Source organism: Periophthalmus magnuspinnatus, chromosome 13 (assembly GCF_009829125.3).
Source record: "Periophthalmus magnuspinnatus isolate fPerMag1 chromosome 13, fPerMag1.2.pri, whole genome shotgun sequence".
Lineage (NCBI taxonomy): Eukaryota > Metazoa > Chordata > Actinopteri > Gobiiformes > Gobiidae > Periophthalmus > Periophthalmus magnuspinnatus.
In genome coordinates, this window is record NC_047138.1 from 29,505,856 (window position 1) to 29,523,990 (window position 18,135).

The 18,135-nt window shown below is 41.8% G+C and overlaps 1 protein-coding gene across 10 annotated transcripts in view; it reads left to right on the top strand.

Moving 5' to 3' along the window:
• The window catches only part of myo18ab (myosin XVIIIA b), a 189,784-nt gene that overhangs the window by 4,018 nt on the left and 167,631 nt on the right, over positions 1–18,135 (top strand). For 6 of the 10 annotated variants that reach the window (XM_055225936.1, XM_055225937.1, XM_033976697.2 and 3 more), the window contains exons 2-3: positions 2,133–2,606; positions 3,401–4,027. In XM_055225936.1, the coding sequence (XP_055081911.1) occupies positions 2,193–2,606; positions 3,401–4,027 (1,041 nt within the window). In that variant the 5' untranslated portion in view covers positions 2,133–2,192. The remainder of the gene's footprint in view (positions 1–2,132; positions 2,607–3,400; positions 4,028–18,135) is intronic. The other 4 variants (XM_055225941.1, XM_055225939.1, XM_055225940.1 and 1 more) reach the window with 1 other exon arrangement.

Consider the following 18,135-nt stretch of genomic DNA (forward strand, 5'->3'; position numbering starts at 1 on the left):
TGTGACACTTTTAATATAATCGTGATGATCATCAACAAAGATAATCGTCATCGTGTCACCAGAATGTGCAGAAAAAAACTACCGTATTTTTTTGGGTATAAGTCGCACCGGAGTATAAGTCGCACCGGAGTATAAGTCCCACCGGAGTATACGTCGCATTTGAGTATAAGTCGCACCGGAGTATAAGTCGCACCCCTGGCCAAACTATGAAAAAAATGCGATTTACAGTCCTGAAAATACAGTTCTTCTTGATGATCTCCTCTAGAGTAGTTTTTTTCTGCACATTCTGGTGACAAAATGCCGATTATCTTTGTTGGCGATAATCACGATTATATAAAAAGTGCCACAAATGATTATTGTCAACCCTTTTTATCACGATAAGCGATATTATTATTTATCGTCCCAGCCCTATAGGCCATTTACCATTTGACATTCTGTTGTCTAAAGAGAGTGTTTTTAATTATCATTATCATCGTGGTATCGGTATAAAGTATCGAGTCTATTTCTTAGTATTGAAATCGAGCTTGAAATGTTAGTACGGTATTGGTATGTGCTTTGTTGTTTTGACTGACGCTCAGACGCCTGGAAGTAGGAAGGTGAAGGGCGAGGAATGCGGAGGATGTACTGAGAATGCTTTGTGCTTTATATAACAAAAGGCTGCTATGCCCACTATGTAAATGACACAGTGAGGAGGTTGTGGGTTCGACTCCTGATCTCTGTGAGTGGAACGTGCGTGACCTCCCTGTGTGACTGCGGCAGAGTGGTTATCCTCAGGGGGCGAACTGTGTTGTTTTCATTGTAACGCGATAAGATTTGAGATGTTTATCGCGGTTCAAAGTTTGTTATCGTGACAGGTCTAGTTATCCTGTCTCCTCCCTCTCACCAGGAGGTTGTGGGTTCGACTTCTGATCTCTGTGAGTGGCGTGCGCTTGTTCTCCCCGTTTGACTGTGGCCGAGTGGTTATTCTGGTTGAAATAAGTTTTGATTCGCAGTGATAGATGTTGAGCTGTTTTTGTGTTGGCCGCATGAAGATTTTTCCACTTGTTTATTGCTATAACTTGAGCGCTTTAATAATCAGTGTTGTCGAAAAATGAAACGGGTAAAATAGTTTCTGTAAACAACAGAATCTTCCGTCTCTGTTGGAGCTGCTGATCATAAAACCAGCAAATATAATGAGTTTCTAAATGCATGGAACTTCAGCAGACAATTTGAACACAAAAGTAACTGCGCTGTTAAACGGTCACATTTTTATATAGCGTTTTTTCCACTTTCAAGACACTCAAAGTTTACATCAAGGAACCGCTCAACCATTCACTCACAGTCACACACCAATGTACACAGATACTCAGGGCGAGGTGGGTGAAGTGTCTTGCATAAGAAGCTGAAATCGCTCAGGCAACTTGTGGGTCAGTGGATCTGACTTCTCAACGAGTGATGTTTATATCGAGAGCAGGATTGAAACTACTACTTCAACCTTCAGATCAGACGACAAACACTCTACCAACTGAGTTACTGTTGCGCAATTTAGGGTTTGGCCATATGACATCTTGATCGAACACAATTTTATTTTGTTTAGCTAAAAAGAAAAAAGAAAAAGTCTTCCAATATGAATTTCCTGAACATAAAGTTCGATAAAAAATGGACAGTTTCTTCCTCCAAAGTTTGAGCTCTGCGTCAAACCACATACAACAGGAGCTCAGTGAGTAGAGTGTCCACTGATCCGAATCCCGCTGTCGACACAAACATCACTGGTTGAGTGGTCACATTCACTGACCCACAGGTTGGCGGTGCGATTCCAGCTCCCACAGATGAATGCTGTTGTTGTGTCCTTGGGCAAGACACTTAACCTGCCTTGCCTCTGAGTGTCTGTTCATATATGGTTAATATATAGCACTTTGACAGAGGATTGGCTGAAGACGTCTCCATTAAAAAGACCCGAACTGATCATTGAAGATTATAAATGACAGAATCTCACCCTTGATTTAAACTTAATTCATTCAATCGTTGCCTTTTTTACAATTTCAATATTTTTACTTACTTCAAATCCTTTCATTATCGTCTGCTTCTAATAATAATAATAATACATCTATTTTTCTGATTTTAAAACTTCCTGTCCATCTCTTCTTCCATAGGGGTTCGGTCCCTGTCTGGTTTACCCTCTCCACATCGCCCCCTAGTGCCCGCCGTCCACCATGTTTAACCTCATGAAAAAGGACAAGGAGCGGGACAGCGTGAGGAAGGAGAAGAAGAAGGAACGTATGTCTGCGGCCGAACTGCGCAGCCTAGAGGAGATGAGCATGCGGCGCGGCTTTTTTAACCTCAAGCGGGAGTCGAAACGGGAATCCAAAAACAAACTGGAGATATCCAACCCCATTCCCATCAAAGTGGTCAGCGGGAGCGAGCTGACGTTGACGGATATAGAGTCGGATGGTCTGAGTAACCGTAGTAACCGCAGCAGCGTGGTGTTGGACGGGCAGCTGAGCGGGGCCAGTTCCACAGACGACCTGAAGGGGGAGTCTTCACAGGATTCGCACAGAGGCTCCGTCCGGGATCGTGTGGCTCATTTTGGATCGCTGGCCAAACAGAACTCTTCACAGGTAGGACAGGTGAGAGGAGGTTAAATTGTAATGTTCAGTGCACCATAAGAATTTAACCAGGAGTGACTTAAAGATGCACTATAACCTTTTACAAACATTCACGCTCAGACCATAGACTGTATAAAGACGTGGACTAAGCGAGCGTGACGTCACCCACAGCGTTTGGCTCCAGTCAAACGAAGCTCACCGAGGTTATAGGGGCCAATTTTGAGCCGAATTCCAACCGCAGGTATCTTAGCAACCAAAGAGCCAATCTGGAGTGAGGCTGTTGAAGGTAACGCCCCTTTCCACCAGCACTGATGATTTGGCAGGGAGCAGACGCTTAAACCTGCTGCTAACGTTAGCTCAAACGACCTCGGGGAAAGAAGACACCTGATTTGTCTGTTATTAATGTTCATATCTTGATTTACAGACACAATAGCGAAATAAATACACCAGGATCATGTAGAGCGAACATTTTAAGACTAAAATGACGAGAGAGGGGGGCAGTTTTTCAATAGAAAGTGAATTGGTGAATTTTGATTGACAGCATTGCTAAGCGCCCCCTGCCAAACCAGCGGTGTGGGTGGGACGGGGGCGTTAGCTTTAACAGCTTCGCTCCAGATTGGCTCTTTGGTTGCTATGATACTCGCAGTCAGACTTCCTAATCTGGAACTCGACTCGAAATTGTCCCCTATAATTTCTAGCTTCGATAAGCGTCGTTTGACTGGAGCCGAACACTGTGGGTGACGTCATTTTTACTCAACTTCTCAGAATATAGTTGGGTACAGCCCCTTTAACTCATTATTTTTGTATATCCTCAGATGATGAAGCGATTTTCTTTCTCCCAGCGAAGCAAAGAGGAGAGTCCATCCGAAGGGTCCACCCCATCGGGTCCAAACTCGGCCGCTCCTTCCCCTCAGGTGGAGAACAAGGTCTTCAACATGCTCCGCAAACAGAGCCTCAAACAACCCCCCGGAACCCCGCCCCCAGACCCCCCCTCCGTCCCCCCCGTCAAACGCCCCTCCATCCCCGAACTCGTCCCCAAAACCTTCCCCGCCAACCTCCACCTCCCCCCGGTCATCGCCCCGAACGCACCCCAAACCAGAGAGCTAGAGCTACAACGCCGCAACACGGGAGATTTCGGGTTTTCCCTGCGTCGAACCACCATGTTGGATCGGAGTCCGGACGGAGGGGTCTACAGAAGGGTCGTTCACTTCGCCGAACCGGGAGCGGGGACCAAGGATCTGGCGTTAGGATTGGTACCCGGAGACAGGCTTGTGGAAATCAACGGGAAGAACGTGGAAAGTAAAAGCAGGGATGAGATCGTGGAGATGATCAGACAAAGCGGAGATACGGTTCGGCTTAAAGTGCAGCCGATCCTGGAGCTGAGCGAGCTGAGCCGATGCTGGTTAAGGAACACGGAAGGACTACGCAGAGATGACAGACATGTGAGTAAATTCTACGATTTTTTTACGCTAAAATGTTGAAACGATATGTTGCTTTTGCCGTGTTTTCATGAAGAGAAAGTTGCCGAGTAATGTATTTTGTTTTTTCTGGCTGATTTTGGTTATAAGATCCAGCGTAACATGTATTTTTTTGACTTCCTGCTTGTTGTTGTTTGGTAGTTTGAGCTGAGTTAAGTTGAGTTTGTCGAGAGCTTTCTGCCAATAATCACTGTATCAACTTATCGATCTATATATGAACCTGGAACTATATATTTGGGGATCAGTTTTAATCGTGTGTACTTTTTCTTTGCACTACTGGGAAATTTTGTTTGTTTTTTTTTGTCTATATGACAAGATTTAAGCTGTAACAGGTTGAATTTATAACTTCTAAGACTCATTACAGATGCAAACTAAGTACTTAAGTTTTAGGGTTTGGGCGATGTTCCAATATCGGCTGTCGGTTTGATTGTTTGTTATGATTGGATAACATTAATATAATTGAATTTCTTTGGACCAAGTAGTACTGGCCTCTATGTACTGGCCTTTCAATAGTTGGCAGTTAAGTTGAGCTGTAGGCCTTTAGAAAAATATTTAGTAGAGTTATTTAACTTTTTGCCTTTGCTACATAATTACTTCACATTTTAATGCCTTGTATATGTATATAAAATGTAGAAAGTAGTAAAAATATTAGACACATCCTCTCATTCAGTGCTTTTTTTCAAGCTTTTGACTTCTTTCTTAGTACTTTTTTTGCATGAACTCCCCCTGCAGGTGTAGTTTGGTTCAGATACAGAGATGTGTAATAGTTCTGAGCGCTTTTGCCACGCCCCCTTTTGACCCCTCTGTTATCCACTAACTAAAGCCCATGTGACCACAGTAAATCGATGTCTGAATCTATGCAGGTATAAATAGACTGTTGTGGTGTTTCATAATTATAAAAATGTGCATTTGGACGGCAGTCGTGTTAGAATCTCCTTTGTCCTCTTATGTAACAGAGGCCGGGGCAGAAGGTTCAGTTTCTGGCTTTGAAAAAAAACATTGGACTTTGTCGTGTTATTATAATCCAACCTATAAACCTGCAAAATCTAAACACTTGTAGATGAATTTTCCTACAAGTTTGTTAAAACTTTTCCTCTCGACTTGACTCTTGTAGCCCTGGTTAAGTCCTGGTTAAGTCCTGGTTAAGTCCTGGTTAAGTCCTGGTTAAGTCCTGGTTAAGTCCTGGTTAAGTCCTGGTTAAGTCTTGGTTAAGTCCTGGTTAAGTCTTGGTTAAGTCCTGGTTAAGTCTTGGTTAAGTCCTGGTTAAGTCCTGGTTAAGTCTTGGTTAAGTCATGGTTAAGTCCTGGTTAGGTTCTAATTAACTCCTGGTTAAGTCCTGATGTAGTCTGTTTTTAGCTCACGTTTTAGCCATGTTTTATTCCAGTATTATCCCAGTTTCATACCCGTTTTATCCCTGTTTTAGCCTCCTTTTATCGCAGTTTTAGCCCCTGTTAGCCCCATTTTAACCCTGTTTTTAGCCCTGTTTTTAGCCCTGTTTTTAGCCCTGTTTTCATCCCTGTTTCATCCCAGTTTCATCCCAGTTTCAGGCCAGTTTCAGGCCAGTTTCAGGCCAGTTTCAGGCCAGTTTCAGGCCAGTTTCAGGCCAGTTTCAGGCCAGTTTCAGCCCAGTTTCAGCCCAGTTTCAGCCCAGTTTTAGCCCTGTTTTGTGTCCGTGTGGACAGATGGCGTTCCTGTCTGCGCTCTCTGTGTGTAGCTGTTGTTGGCCTGGCTCTTGTTCAATGGCCTCGTGACACAGTCAAATCAGATCCTTTCTCTCATTCATTCACTTTGTGCTTTTGTGTCACTGACGTTTACTGGAAACTCACTTTGTCCTGGGTTTAACAAGAAGAATATGACCCAGGTCCAACCTTTTCTGTGCAGAGTTTGCATGTTCTGCCTGTGTCTGGGCGGTGGCTGGGTATAGTATATATAGAGTTTGCCTGACCTGCCAGTCCCTTCCACATACTTCTTACAAATGTTTTCTCAAATCCGTTTCATAGTTGGTTTTATCTCAGCTCTTAATGCTCCTGAATCTGTTTACTCTTTGAACCTGTGGACTCATTTTGTTTTTAAACTATTTTTTACAAAGTTCAGTTGTATATTACATTATAGCATACAATGACCCATTGGCATCCATTACATTACCACAAAATGTTCCAGGGTAACTTCACATAATGTAGATCATGTTTTCTCCATTATTGTTGTAGAACTGGTTTAGCCCTGGTTTAGCCCTGGTTTAGCCCTGGTTTAGCCCTGGTTTAGCCCTCTTTTACCCCTGGTTTACCTCTGGCTTAGTCCTGGTTAGCCCTCTTTTAGCCCTGTTATAGCTCAGTTCTGGTTTAGCCCTGGTTTATCCCTTGATTTATCCCTTGGTTTAACTCTGGTTTAGTACTGGTAGAGCACTGTTCCAGCACTGTTTTAGTACTAGTTGGTGGTTTAACCCTGGTTTAACCCTGGTTTAGTCCCAGCTTAGCCCCAGTTCAGCCTTGGTTTAACCCTGATTTAGTAGTCCGGTGTAGTTCTGGTTGAGTCCTGGTCTAGCCCTGGTTTAACCCTGATTTAACCCTGGTTTAGCTCTGGTTTAGCTCTGGTTTAGCCCTGGTTTAACCCTGGTCTAGCCCTGGTTTAGCCCTGGCTTAGCCCCAGCTTAGCCCTGGTTTAGTCCTGGCACAGTGTGAAAAGTGTGCCTGTTTTTAAATATTGACATTACTGACCACTGACTCATCCCCTCTGAGGCGACGTCCATCTTGTTTTATTTTTAAATATCCTGTCTCTCCTCCACCAGAAGAATGGACCCTCTGCCTGTGTCTTCAAGGAGATGGGGTCTTATTGTTTTCAGATCGTACGATAGATATGCACGATTCTGGAAATATATGCAACTGTGGTTAGCAATTTTCATTTTTTTAATAATAGTATTCTGTTAAAACTTGTAAAATTGACAAAAATGTTGAAATATGACAATGTAATGTTTCCAAAGATGTAATACGTATATTGATATAAGATTTCTGATGATTTTGGTGTACTGGGAAGGGGAAAGCATCAGTTTAAAACAATTCTGAATTCATGCAAAAACGTACTAGTTAGGGCTGTAAAAAGTATCGAAAATCAGATATTAATCGCTACTATTTTTTCTTGAAATGTTATTATGATGACAGCACTAGTCCTGCTCATCCCTTCTCCTTGTTTCGCGTCCTTAAAGCCTTACTCTTCAAAAACGTCTTATATTTACGGCGCTGGACCTTTACTATGGGCCCTCAGCGCTCCCTGTTAACTTTGGCAAACTTTCTGTTATTCCAGGAAGCAATTCCCACTTCCACTGGTACTGAAACGAGCAGCTCCGACAGTTTCCTCACAAACTCATTTCTGATAAAAAGTCGTTAAAACAATCACTCTAATCAAGACCTGCAGTTTGTCTTGGATTTAAAGGGCTGCGTTACGCTGCGTATTTAGGCTGAGTTCTTCGCGCAAACTGTAAACACCTTGTGATGTCATCAGGTAATACAGGAAGTTCTCCACAGATTTTTTTTAAACTCCACACACCTTCACTAGAATCATTTGGATGATTTCAACCCTGGAATTGACAATCTCTACTGAACTAAAGGTAAAAAGGAGGAGCTGTTAACTTGAAAACCACCACTTCATGACATCACAAGGTGGAACAGAGCATTTTGAGCTTTGGAGATGTAGACAAACTAATAATAAAGTGTTACTCAAACATATGTGAATGAAACGAAACACAAATCCATGTCTGTTTTTGCGTCACATAGAACCTTTTAAATTTACAAGGGGTAGGAATGTTTTTGCCTTCTAAGAAAACTCGCTTCTCCAGTATCTTATCTCCCGGAATTCAGATGGGTACGATTAGCAGGTATGTCTGTATCGAAACAAATATGGCAGCTTATGAAGAGGAAAAAAGAGAATAAAACGCATACAACACAAAACTTACCACTTACCTTATGAATTCAGAGCATCCTAACAATTCACCAAGATGAGTTTACAAGCACTTTTCACAACTCTCAGCGACCAGAGCCGAGTTTTGTCGTCATGGTAAACCTAACAACAACTAGCATGCTAACTCACACTTTCTGATTATCGCGCAATCTGGATCCCAGGCAAGAAAACATCTGTCCAACATCCATCCACTGTACTGTAAATAATATAGTTGTGGCTATAGACTTTAAACATGAGCGTTGTCTGGGTAACACGTGTGTTTCTATAGCGACCCCTCGACTGCTTTTGTTCTAATGTTGTAAATCTGGATGAGCGGTAGGTGCTAACTTGAATAACTGGAACAAATTGTACTTCTGGATACTCATTTGAGCAGGTCTCGATACTAAAAAAGTCACATTCACAGGACAGAAATGAACCTTTCCTGAACCTTTGTTGTTTTGAAAATGCTATATCTGCTCCAAACGCTCCTCCCTTGAACGACTAGCTTGCTAACCGTGCGCTTCTTGATTCTCGAACAATAGAACACTTTATGGGCTGATTAGATGCACTTAGACAGTACACGGTGGACTCGTTTTGACGTCAAGAGCTGCTTATATACTATATATGTGTACTGGGATTGGGTCAAATACACGGGGGCCCTTCAGAGTTGTGACGTTGGCTTGATCGCTCGCCGGGCAGCACGTGAGTTCCTTGTCTTGTCCAGGGTTCTAAAGCCTTCACAAACAGAGTGCCGTTGGAGAACAATAGGTGGCGGCGTCTCCCGTTTGGACGTTGGTATTTGAGGAATCTGTGTTGGAACAAATAGTCCACTTCCGTCGCCCTCCTACGGGACCTCGTCAAAACACGGAGAGGAAGGAGGATATAAAGCTCCGATCTGCTCATTGTAGGCCTGAACCATTTAAAAAGAGGGGGGTATTTTACTTCTACGGGGTATTAACTGCTAACACATAACACATTTAGATCCCTGTGTTACTTTTTATTGTTTTGAAAATGCTATATTCACCCAAAACAACGTATTAACATGTTGTATATGTTTCACTTTCGTTTTGATGCTGAGTCTCCCCTCCTTTCACTCCCTCTTCAAAGCGCTATCACGACACAACCATTTCCCACTAATGAAACGACAGCACAGTGCACAGGTTTGTGAAGTTGTAGTGTATTGTTTCGTATCCTGCTTTTGTACATTTATGGAAAATGTGGGTTCATGGGTGAATAGGCTCGTCACCGGAGCATTGCACAGAAACCTACAGCTAACCGTATAAAGGGTTCAAATACAGCCCTCCAAGTTACAGGTCAGATCTGTGGAGAGGCTCACAGTAAGGATGAATGTTTTTCAAGGCATTTAAAAAAAAACTGAAACAAAAAACAACAACGTCTATCTTAGATTTAGTCAAATACAGGTAAGTTTAATGCCAAACTGTGGAACTTTCCAGTGTACATCCAAGGAAACCGCAGTGTCCCAGTCCCATTCTCTCTTAGCACTGGAGAGAAAACTGAATTCTGAACTGTTAAACTAATAAAATCACATTTCAGAACATATTTGCAGACGTCTAAACTACAGGGTTAACAAGGGCCCACAGAGACAGTTTAGTGCCAGTTTGATCCTATTTTGGTCCTGGTTTTGGTCCTGGTTTTGGTCCTGGTTTTAGTCCTGGTTTTAGTCCTGGTTTTAGTCCTGGTTTTAGTCCTGGTTTGGTCCAGTTCTGGTCCTGTTTTGGTCCTGTTTTGGTCCTGTTTTGGTCCTGTTTTGGTCCCGTTTTGGTCCCGTTTTGGTCCTGTTTTGGTCCCGTTTTGGTCCTGTTTTGGTCCCGTTTTGGTCCCGTTTTGGTCCTGTTTTGGTCCTGTTTTGGTCCTGTTTAGGTCCAGTTCTGGTCCAGTTCTGGTCCTGGTTTGCTCCTGGTTTTCTCCAGTTCTGGTCCAATTCTGGTCCAGTTCTGGTCCAGTTCTGGTCCAGTTCTGGTCCTGTTTTGGTCCTGTTTTGGTCCTGTTTTAGTCCTGGTTTGGTCCAGTTCTGGTCCTGTTTTGGTCCTGGTTTGGTCCTGGTCCTTTTGTTCTCATCATAGAAGTGCATGTCCCATAGGTGTACAGCCATTATAGACTGACCCATACTGTACAAGACAAACATGGAAAAATGGGCAGACTCTCAAAGTCACTAGACTGAGTTTATACCACAAACCACAGCCAAATTTAACATGTCAAATGTGTATTTTCATTGCATTTAAGCCTTTGGGAATGGGCTGTGGTTATGTCAGTGGAATATACAACATACTAAAGAGAGTCATTCTGCATAAGGAGTAAAAAGAGCATGACGGCCCTAAAATGGACTTTTTCACAACGGGTTAATCCTACTGTGTTTTTTACCGATGGAGATGCAACTGTCGGACGGTCAAACTATTATTTTTATTGTAAATTGCTATTTTTAAATGACCAAATTAGGGTGGTCAGATTAATATCTCTGTAATTACTGGAACTTGTATCCTCTGTACTACAAAAACTGGCACAAAGTCATAGTTGTAGTCTTAGTAGTTGTAGTAGTAGTCATCGTAGTAGTAATAGTAGTAGTCGTAGTAGTTCTTGCAGTAGTAGGCGTAGTAGTAGTTGTCGTAGTAATAGTAGTCGTAGTAGTAGGAATCATTGTAGTAGTTGTCGTGGTAGTAGAAGTAGTAGTCCTAGTATTAGTCCTCGTTGTAATCCTCGTAGTAGTAGTCCTTGTAGTAGCCCTCGTAGTAGTTCTCGTAGTAGTAGTAAGCTTTGTAGTAGTCCTCGTAGTAGTAGTAGTCCTTGTATTAGTCCTCGTAGTAGTAGTAGTCCTCGTAGTAATCCTCGTAGTAGTAGTCCTTGTAGTAGTAGTAGTAGGCTTTGTAGTAGTAGTAGTAGTAGTAGTAGTAGTAGTAGTAGTAGTAGTAGTAGTAGTAGTAGTAGTAGTAGTAGGCTTTGTAGTAGTAGTAGTAGTAGTAGGCTTTGTAGTAGTAGTAGTAGTAGTAGGCTTTGTAGTAGTAGTAGTAGTAGTAGGCTTTGTAGTAGTAGTAGTAGTAGTAGGCTTTGTTGTAGTAGTAGTAGTAGTAGTAGTAGTAGTAGTAGTAGTAGTAGTAGGCTTTGTAGTAGTCCTCGTAGTAGTAGTAGTAGTAGTAGTAGTAGGCTTTGTAGTAGTAGTAGTAGTAGTAGGCTTTGTTGTAGTAGTAGTAGTAGTAGTAGTAGTAGTAGGCTTTGTAGTAGTCCTCGTAGTAGTAGTAGTAGTAGTAGGCTTTGTAGTAGTCCTCGTAGTAGTAGTAGTAGTAGTAGGCTTTGTAGTAGTCCTCGTAGTAGTAGTAGTAGTAGGCTTTGTAGTAGTCATCGTAGTAGTAGTAGTAGTAGTAGGCTTTGTAGTAGTCCTCGTAGTAGTAGTAGTAGTAGTAGGCTTTGTAGTAGTCATCGTAGTAGTAGTAGTAGTAGTAGGCTTTGTAGTAGTCCTCGTAGTAGTCCTCATAGTAGTAGTCCTCGTAATAGTAGTAGTCCTTGTAGAGGTCCTGGTAGTAGTAATAGTCGTAGTTGTAGTCACACTTTTTGACCCTCTACAGCTGAAATCTTACAGTACTACAAAGAAGAAGAAAAAAATCCCCATTAGAGGAAAAAAAAGTTCACACGATGAGCTTTGAACCCCAAAACATTGATCAAACTGTAATGTCCTGAGCAATAAATCTGTGTAGTAACGATCGTTGTTGGTGGTTCAGCGTCTCTGAATCTCCCGTAGAGTTTTATAGACCTCTGCCTTCTATCTGAAACTATGACAGTCATATTCTAGCACATTATCAGCAGGACGTTTATAGTTGGGACGAGCGTTTGTGAGGAATGCCAAAGGACGAGTTGAGGGAATGTGATGAGTCATGTGCACAGAGCTCAGAGGTTTGAACGAGCTTCTTGTGTTCAGATGTTGAACCTGGTGCTATAAATATCACACTTCACTCTGGCCTCTGTCTCTGTAACGCACTAAGATTTATCTGCATTTTTTATTTGGTACAATAGACTGCATAAAGAAGTGGACTAAGTAACTGCGACGTCACCCAGAGCGTTTGGCGTCGTCAGAAGAAGCTCATCAAAGCTCGAGCAGTTACGGGGGTGAATTTGAAGATGAGTTCTGTGTTTGGAATTCTGACTGCGAGTATCATAGCAACCAAAGAGCCAATCAGGAGCAAAGCTGTTGACCTTAATGCCCCTTCTCACCTGCTCGGCTGGTTTGGCAGTGCCTAGCAACACCGTCACTCAAACCTGTTTCGCTATCAAACGCTATCAGGAGCAACCTCAGGGGAAGAAGGCAGGTTCATATCTTGAGTTACAGACACAATAGAGGAATAAAAACGCCAGGATCATGTAGAGCGGGTTAATACGAACATTTAAGACCAAAATGACGGGTCTCGCAGCAGCGGTTACAGAGAGAGAGGCGAGGGAAGAGTGATTTTTTTAATGTAAAGTGAATTGGAGCCACGCCCATGATCACTTCCTATTTGGAACACAGCAGCTAGCAGGTTAGCTCTGTCCATTTATATTTACAGTCTATGTTTAGGAAAGGACAAGGTCTCGTAGCATGAAAAAAAAAAAAATAATAATAATAATAATAATAATCTTTGGAGATGGTCTCTCTCTGGGATATTCCATAGTATGGCATTAAACACATCTATCTAGCATTTTTGGAATTACCTGTGTGTAATCATAAAAACATAAAAAAAAAAAAAAAAAATACTTGAAAAATGTGCATTCTTATTGTGATTGGGGTCACCTCTCCACAGATTTGACCAGTAGGGGCCTGGTGGTGTTAACTGCTTTTCTTAATTAAAATAGATTAATATCATTCTCGTGCATTCCAAGCAACGTGATAACATTTCCACGGAGACGAGCTGGTAGCGTCTGGTAACCCTCAGTCAGAAAAGTTCCATAGTCCACCTTTTAAAATGTTCCCTTTGGTCTAACTCTCATTTTACCTCCTCTACACAGCAGTCGTGGTTAATACAGTTATTGGACAAACTATTTGGGCGGATAGCTAACACATTTTAGCACGCTCACACGAGGATTAGCTAATCCCGATGCTAAATAAGTCTGTTACCCAAACACGGGTCTAAGCCTCTCTCTGGCCCCGCACAATTGGCCCGATCAGACCCAGAGCAGATCCAGAGCTGTTAATGGGACGTCCAGCTGAGAGATAATCCTTTGGCTTCTTTAGATTCAGGCGTAATCCAGTGTTAAATGAACTGAAAGACGCTGCAACTTAACTGTAGTAGTTTGTAGATGCTATATTACGCAAAATGGACTCTTGTGAGCGTTAAGTTAATGTTCTAATGCTGTTACCTCCTCAAAAACATATCCGGAGTTGCGTTTTGTTTCATTCACACAGATTTGAGTACATTTTATTATTAGTCTGTCTACATCTCCAAAGCTCAAAATGCTCTGTTCCACCTTGTGATGTCATGAAGTGGTAGTTTTCAAGTTGACAGCCCCTTTTACCTTTTTGTTCAGTAGAGATTGGCAATTCCAGAGCTGAAATAATTCAAATGATTCTAGTGAAGGTGTGTGCAGTTTAAAAACACAGTGGAGCACTTCCTGTATTACCACATGATGACATCACAAGGTGGAACAGAGCGTTTTCTGTTTGCGGGAAGAAGAATTCAGCCTAAATATGCAGAGTTTTTGTGTTAAACATGTGTTTGCGATGAGGAAACAACACTAACAAAGATCAGAAAATAGATTAAAATGGCCGCTTTAATGCCATACTTTGCAACACTCCAGGCAAAGTAATAACATCTCCATGGAGACGAGCAAATGCTGAAAATTTCCACAGTGCAGCTTTTAAATTGAATCGAATTGCGTGGGTTCAAACCACTAAACAGAAACACACTTGTCACACTCCATTGTAGAAAAACCTGTTGTGATGTCTCTGGTCTTCTCCCTGTAATTTAGTCTTAAAGCGCGCACCATAACTAACCTCACAGCGTGTAACCAACGGCAACTCGAAGCTATAATGTTCCCCCGTGTCACAGCTCGTAAATACAGAGGCCCAGAAGGGACATTTCTTCACGAAAAGCCCGAAGTTAAACTAACACAGGAGCTAACGTTTGTGGCGGTTCTCTCGGCGTGGGTCAGTACTCTCTCTGAACCCAGATAAGCACTCGTACATTGAACTGTTCTGTCGTTACGTAATATTTGCTGTTTATTTGAGCGTTTCTGCCGCGTACGATTTGGGAGGAAGATCGGTCACACTTGGCGTCGTAAGGAATTTTGATTGGGCTGAAATTGGCACTGAAACGCTGGTCTGCACATTACGATTATATTGCAATTTATATTTAAAAACTAAATATGTTTTCTGTTCAGCTGCAGTGGTCGGTGAAGTACTCTATGTTGTTGCTTAAGTAAAAGTACAGATACAGAGGTAAAAAGTTACTCGAGTAAAACTATCACATGAAATATCTACTCAAGTAAAAGCAGTGTTTCTTCTTACTGTTGTGTTGAAATTTCCATGTATTTAATATAGTTTAAAAGTGTCTGTAAAACCCCTTATTAAACATGTTCAGAAGTTTGGCAGTTTTCTTTAAATTATCTTCTAGTTTGTTTAATTTCACACTCTTTACTACACACCTACTATATTTCATTGAGTCGTTTTACCTATTCAAAGTTATTTTCTTTAAGTTTAAACAGAATGAATTATTAGCTTATATGTTTAAAATCATACAAATCTTTTTTTTTCGGTTTTGCGCTGTGCCGTAGTTGGCTCCGTTCTGGTTTGTAAACTCAAATCGTGCAGCTTTTGTGGGATTACATTGTCCTCCTACAAACAAAATGATTTATACTTTAGCTGGTACAGTTCAGATCTCTACAAACATGTTCTGAAATGCATGTGAGTCTTGTACTAATTTATGTTTTTTTATTATGGTTGTGGTTAAATTTAAAGCTGCACTATGCAACCTTTCTGGTGGAGGGTCGAAGTAGAAACCTAGTTTGCCCATTGGCTAGAAATGTGAAGCTCCATCAGATGTTCGTAATGCTCGGATCATCTCATTTGGATTTTTGGTGTAAATGGGAAATGGTCAGGTTTTTATATTGTCATTTTCCACCTTGAAGGCTCTCAAAGTTCTCTTCTTCTGCTGCTTCTTCTTCACCTGCTTCTTCTTCTGCTTCTTCTTCTTCTGCTTCTTCTTCATCTGCTTCTTCTTCTTCTTCTTCATCTGCTTCTTCTTCTTCTTCTGCTTCTTCATCTGCTTCTTCTTCTTCTTCATCTGCTTCTTCTGCTTCTTCTGCTTCATCTTCTTCTGCTTCTTCTTCATCTGCTTCATCTGCTTCTTCTGCTTCTTCTTCTGCCTCTTCTTCTTCTGCTTCTTCTTCATCTTCATCTTCTTCTGCTTCATCTGCTTCTGCTTCTTCTTCATCTGCTTCTTCTTCTTCTTCATCTGCTTCTTCTTCTTCATCTGCTTCTTCTTCTTCTGCTTCTTCTTCATCTGCTTCTTCTTCTTCTGCTTCTTCTTCTGCTTCACAGACACAGGCAGAAACTGTCCCAGCTCAGGATTAACGTATACTAGAGTTTGTAGATGATAATAAAATACACACTAATGATACTAATTGTCATGACACTTTGTGCGTAAACACCAGACAAACGTACTGTATAAATCAGTCTGTTGGTGTCATTCGTTTGACAGATCCACTGGAGTATAAAGCACTGAGAGCATGAAAAGTGGAAAGGCAAGTTTATTTATAGCACAATTCACACACAAACTAATTCAAAGAGGTTTACAGAATAAGAAAGGCATTAAAATCACGATACAAACAAATCAAAACATAATATCATAACAACATAACATCATAAAAATAACATTAAATCAGAAGCGTGCAGAATAAAAGCCTTTCAGTCACATGCACAGATCAACAGAACCGTTTGAGTCTGGATTTAAACATCGTCAAAGTAAAGGCCTGTCTCACATCTTCAGGAAGAATGTTCCAGGTTTTAGCTGCATAAAACTTAAACGCTGATTCTCCATGTTTAGCCCTGGTTTAGCCCTGGTTTAGCCCTGGTTTAGTCCATGTTTAGTCCATGTTTAGTCCATGTTTAGTCCATGTTTAGTCCATGTTTAGTCCATGTTTATCCCTGGTTTAGTCCATGTTTAGTCCATGTTTAGCCCTGGTTTAGTCCATGTTTAGTCCTAGTTTAGTCCATGTTTAGTCCTGGTTTAGTCCTGGTTTAGCCCTAGTTTAGTCCATGTTTAGTCCATGTTTAGTCCATGTTTAGTCCATGTTTAGTCCATGTTTAGTCCATGTTTAGTCCATGTTTAGTCCATGTTTAGTCCATGTTTAGTCCATGTTTAGCCCTGGTTTAGCCCTGGTTTAGCCCTGGTTTAGTCCATGTTTCGTCTTGGTTTAGTCCTGGTTTAGTCCTGGTTTAGTCCTGGTTTCGTCCTGGTTTCGTCCTGGTTTCGTCCTGGTTTCGTCCTGGTTTCGTCCTGGTTTCGTCCTGGTTTAGTCCTGGTTTAAATCTGGTTTAGTCCTGGTTTCGTCCTGGTTTCGTCCTGGTTTCGTCCTGGTTTCGTCCTGGTTTCGTCCTGGTTTCGTCCTGGTTTCGTCCTGGTTTCGTCCTGGTTTCGTCCTGGTTTCGTCCTGGTTTCGTCCTGGTTTCGTCCTGGTTTAGTCCTGGTTTAGTCCTGGTTTAGTCCTGGTTCAGTCCTGGTTTCGTCCTGGTTTAGTCTTGGTTTAGTCCTCCTCATGTGAGATGGTTCATGTGGCTCATGTGGGAGATGTTTTTTGGTGCTGGTTCATGGAGAGACTTGTTCACACAGAGCTGCTTTAAAGTAAAAAAGTAAATATACTTTAAAGTCTATTCTCTGAGCCACAGGAGCCAGAGACCTGAGCCACAGGACACATGTGTGAAGTACTTCCTGGTTCTAGTCCTGAGCACAGGACACATGTGTGAAGTACTTCCTGGTTCTAGTCAGGACCTGAACAGCAGCGAGAGTGAGGTGTGCTACTGATTTTATTCAGAACTACACCACAAATAACCGTATGAGGTCAGAACTTCAGAATTATTAACGCAAAAGATTAAGGCCTTAAGATGAAATTGCATATCTGGATAAAATGTATTTATTTAGCCCTTATTGTTGAAGGTATTTAAGTACAACATATCACAATGGTTTAAATAAGCCCAAGTCACATTTTGATCCACCTAAATGAAACTCTTGGGTGAACTCAGATCTTTAGTTTGGAGCTCTGAATCTACTTCTATGGCGTTGTATAAATATCTATATCCCTTAACCCCAATAGTGTTTTTAACCATCACTTTTCTTGTCTTCAAACATAATATTTTTCTAACTCGCCAGATACATCCAAAAATATGCATTCTGCCTCTGTAATGTTGATCTTTCATCCATCATGGTTTGCACATGTGTCACTAAAATACATGGAGTTTGGGTCGGTTTGTTGTTTTAGTAACTCTATATACTCCTCTGTGGTGTTTTCAGTGGAATTGCATTGGGATATTTCACCATTGCGTTGGCTGTGGCATGGCTCACACTGGAATCGGGTTGTCAGAAGGATCGAAAATCGGATTCTGGTCGATACTAAAACTAGTATCGAAAATAGATACTCAGTTGGGTGAGTATTGATGCTAAGAAGTCACATTCACAGGACGGAAATGAACCTTTCCTCATATCAAATTGGTGGTATCAGAGTCCTGGTTCAGTCCTGGTTCAGTCCTGGTTCAGTCCTGGTTCAGTCCTGGTTCAGTCCTGGTTCAGTCCTGGTTCAGTCCTGGTTTCATCCATGATTAGATCTCGTTTAGTCTTGGTTTAGTCCAAGTTTCATCCATGTTTAGTCCATGTTTAGCCCTGAGTTAGTCCATGTTTAGTCCTGGTTTAGTCCTGGTTTAGCCCTGGTTTAGTCCTGCTTTAGTCCTGCTTTAGTCCTGGTGTAGTCCTGGTTTAGCCCTGCTTTAGTCTGGGTCTAGTCCTAGTCTATTCCTGGGCTATTCCTGGTCTAGTCCTTGTTTAGTCCTGGTTTAGTTCCGGTTTAGTTGTGGTTCAGTCTTGGTTTAGTTCCGGTTTAGTTCTGGTTTAGTCCTGGTTTCGTCCTGGTTTCAAACTGTTGCTATCGGAATCGGCATCGAGTCTATCCCT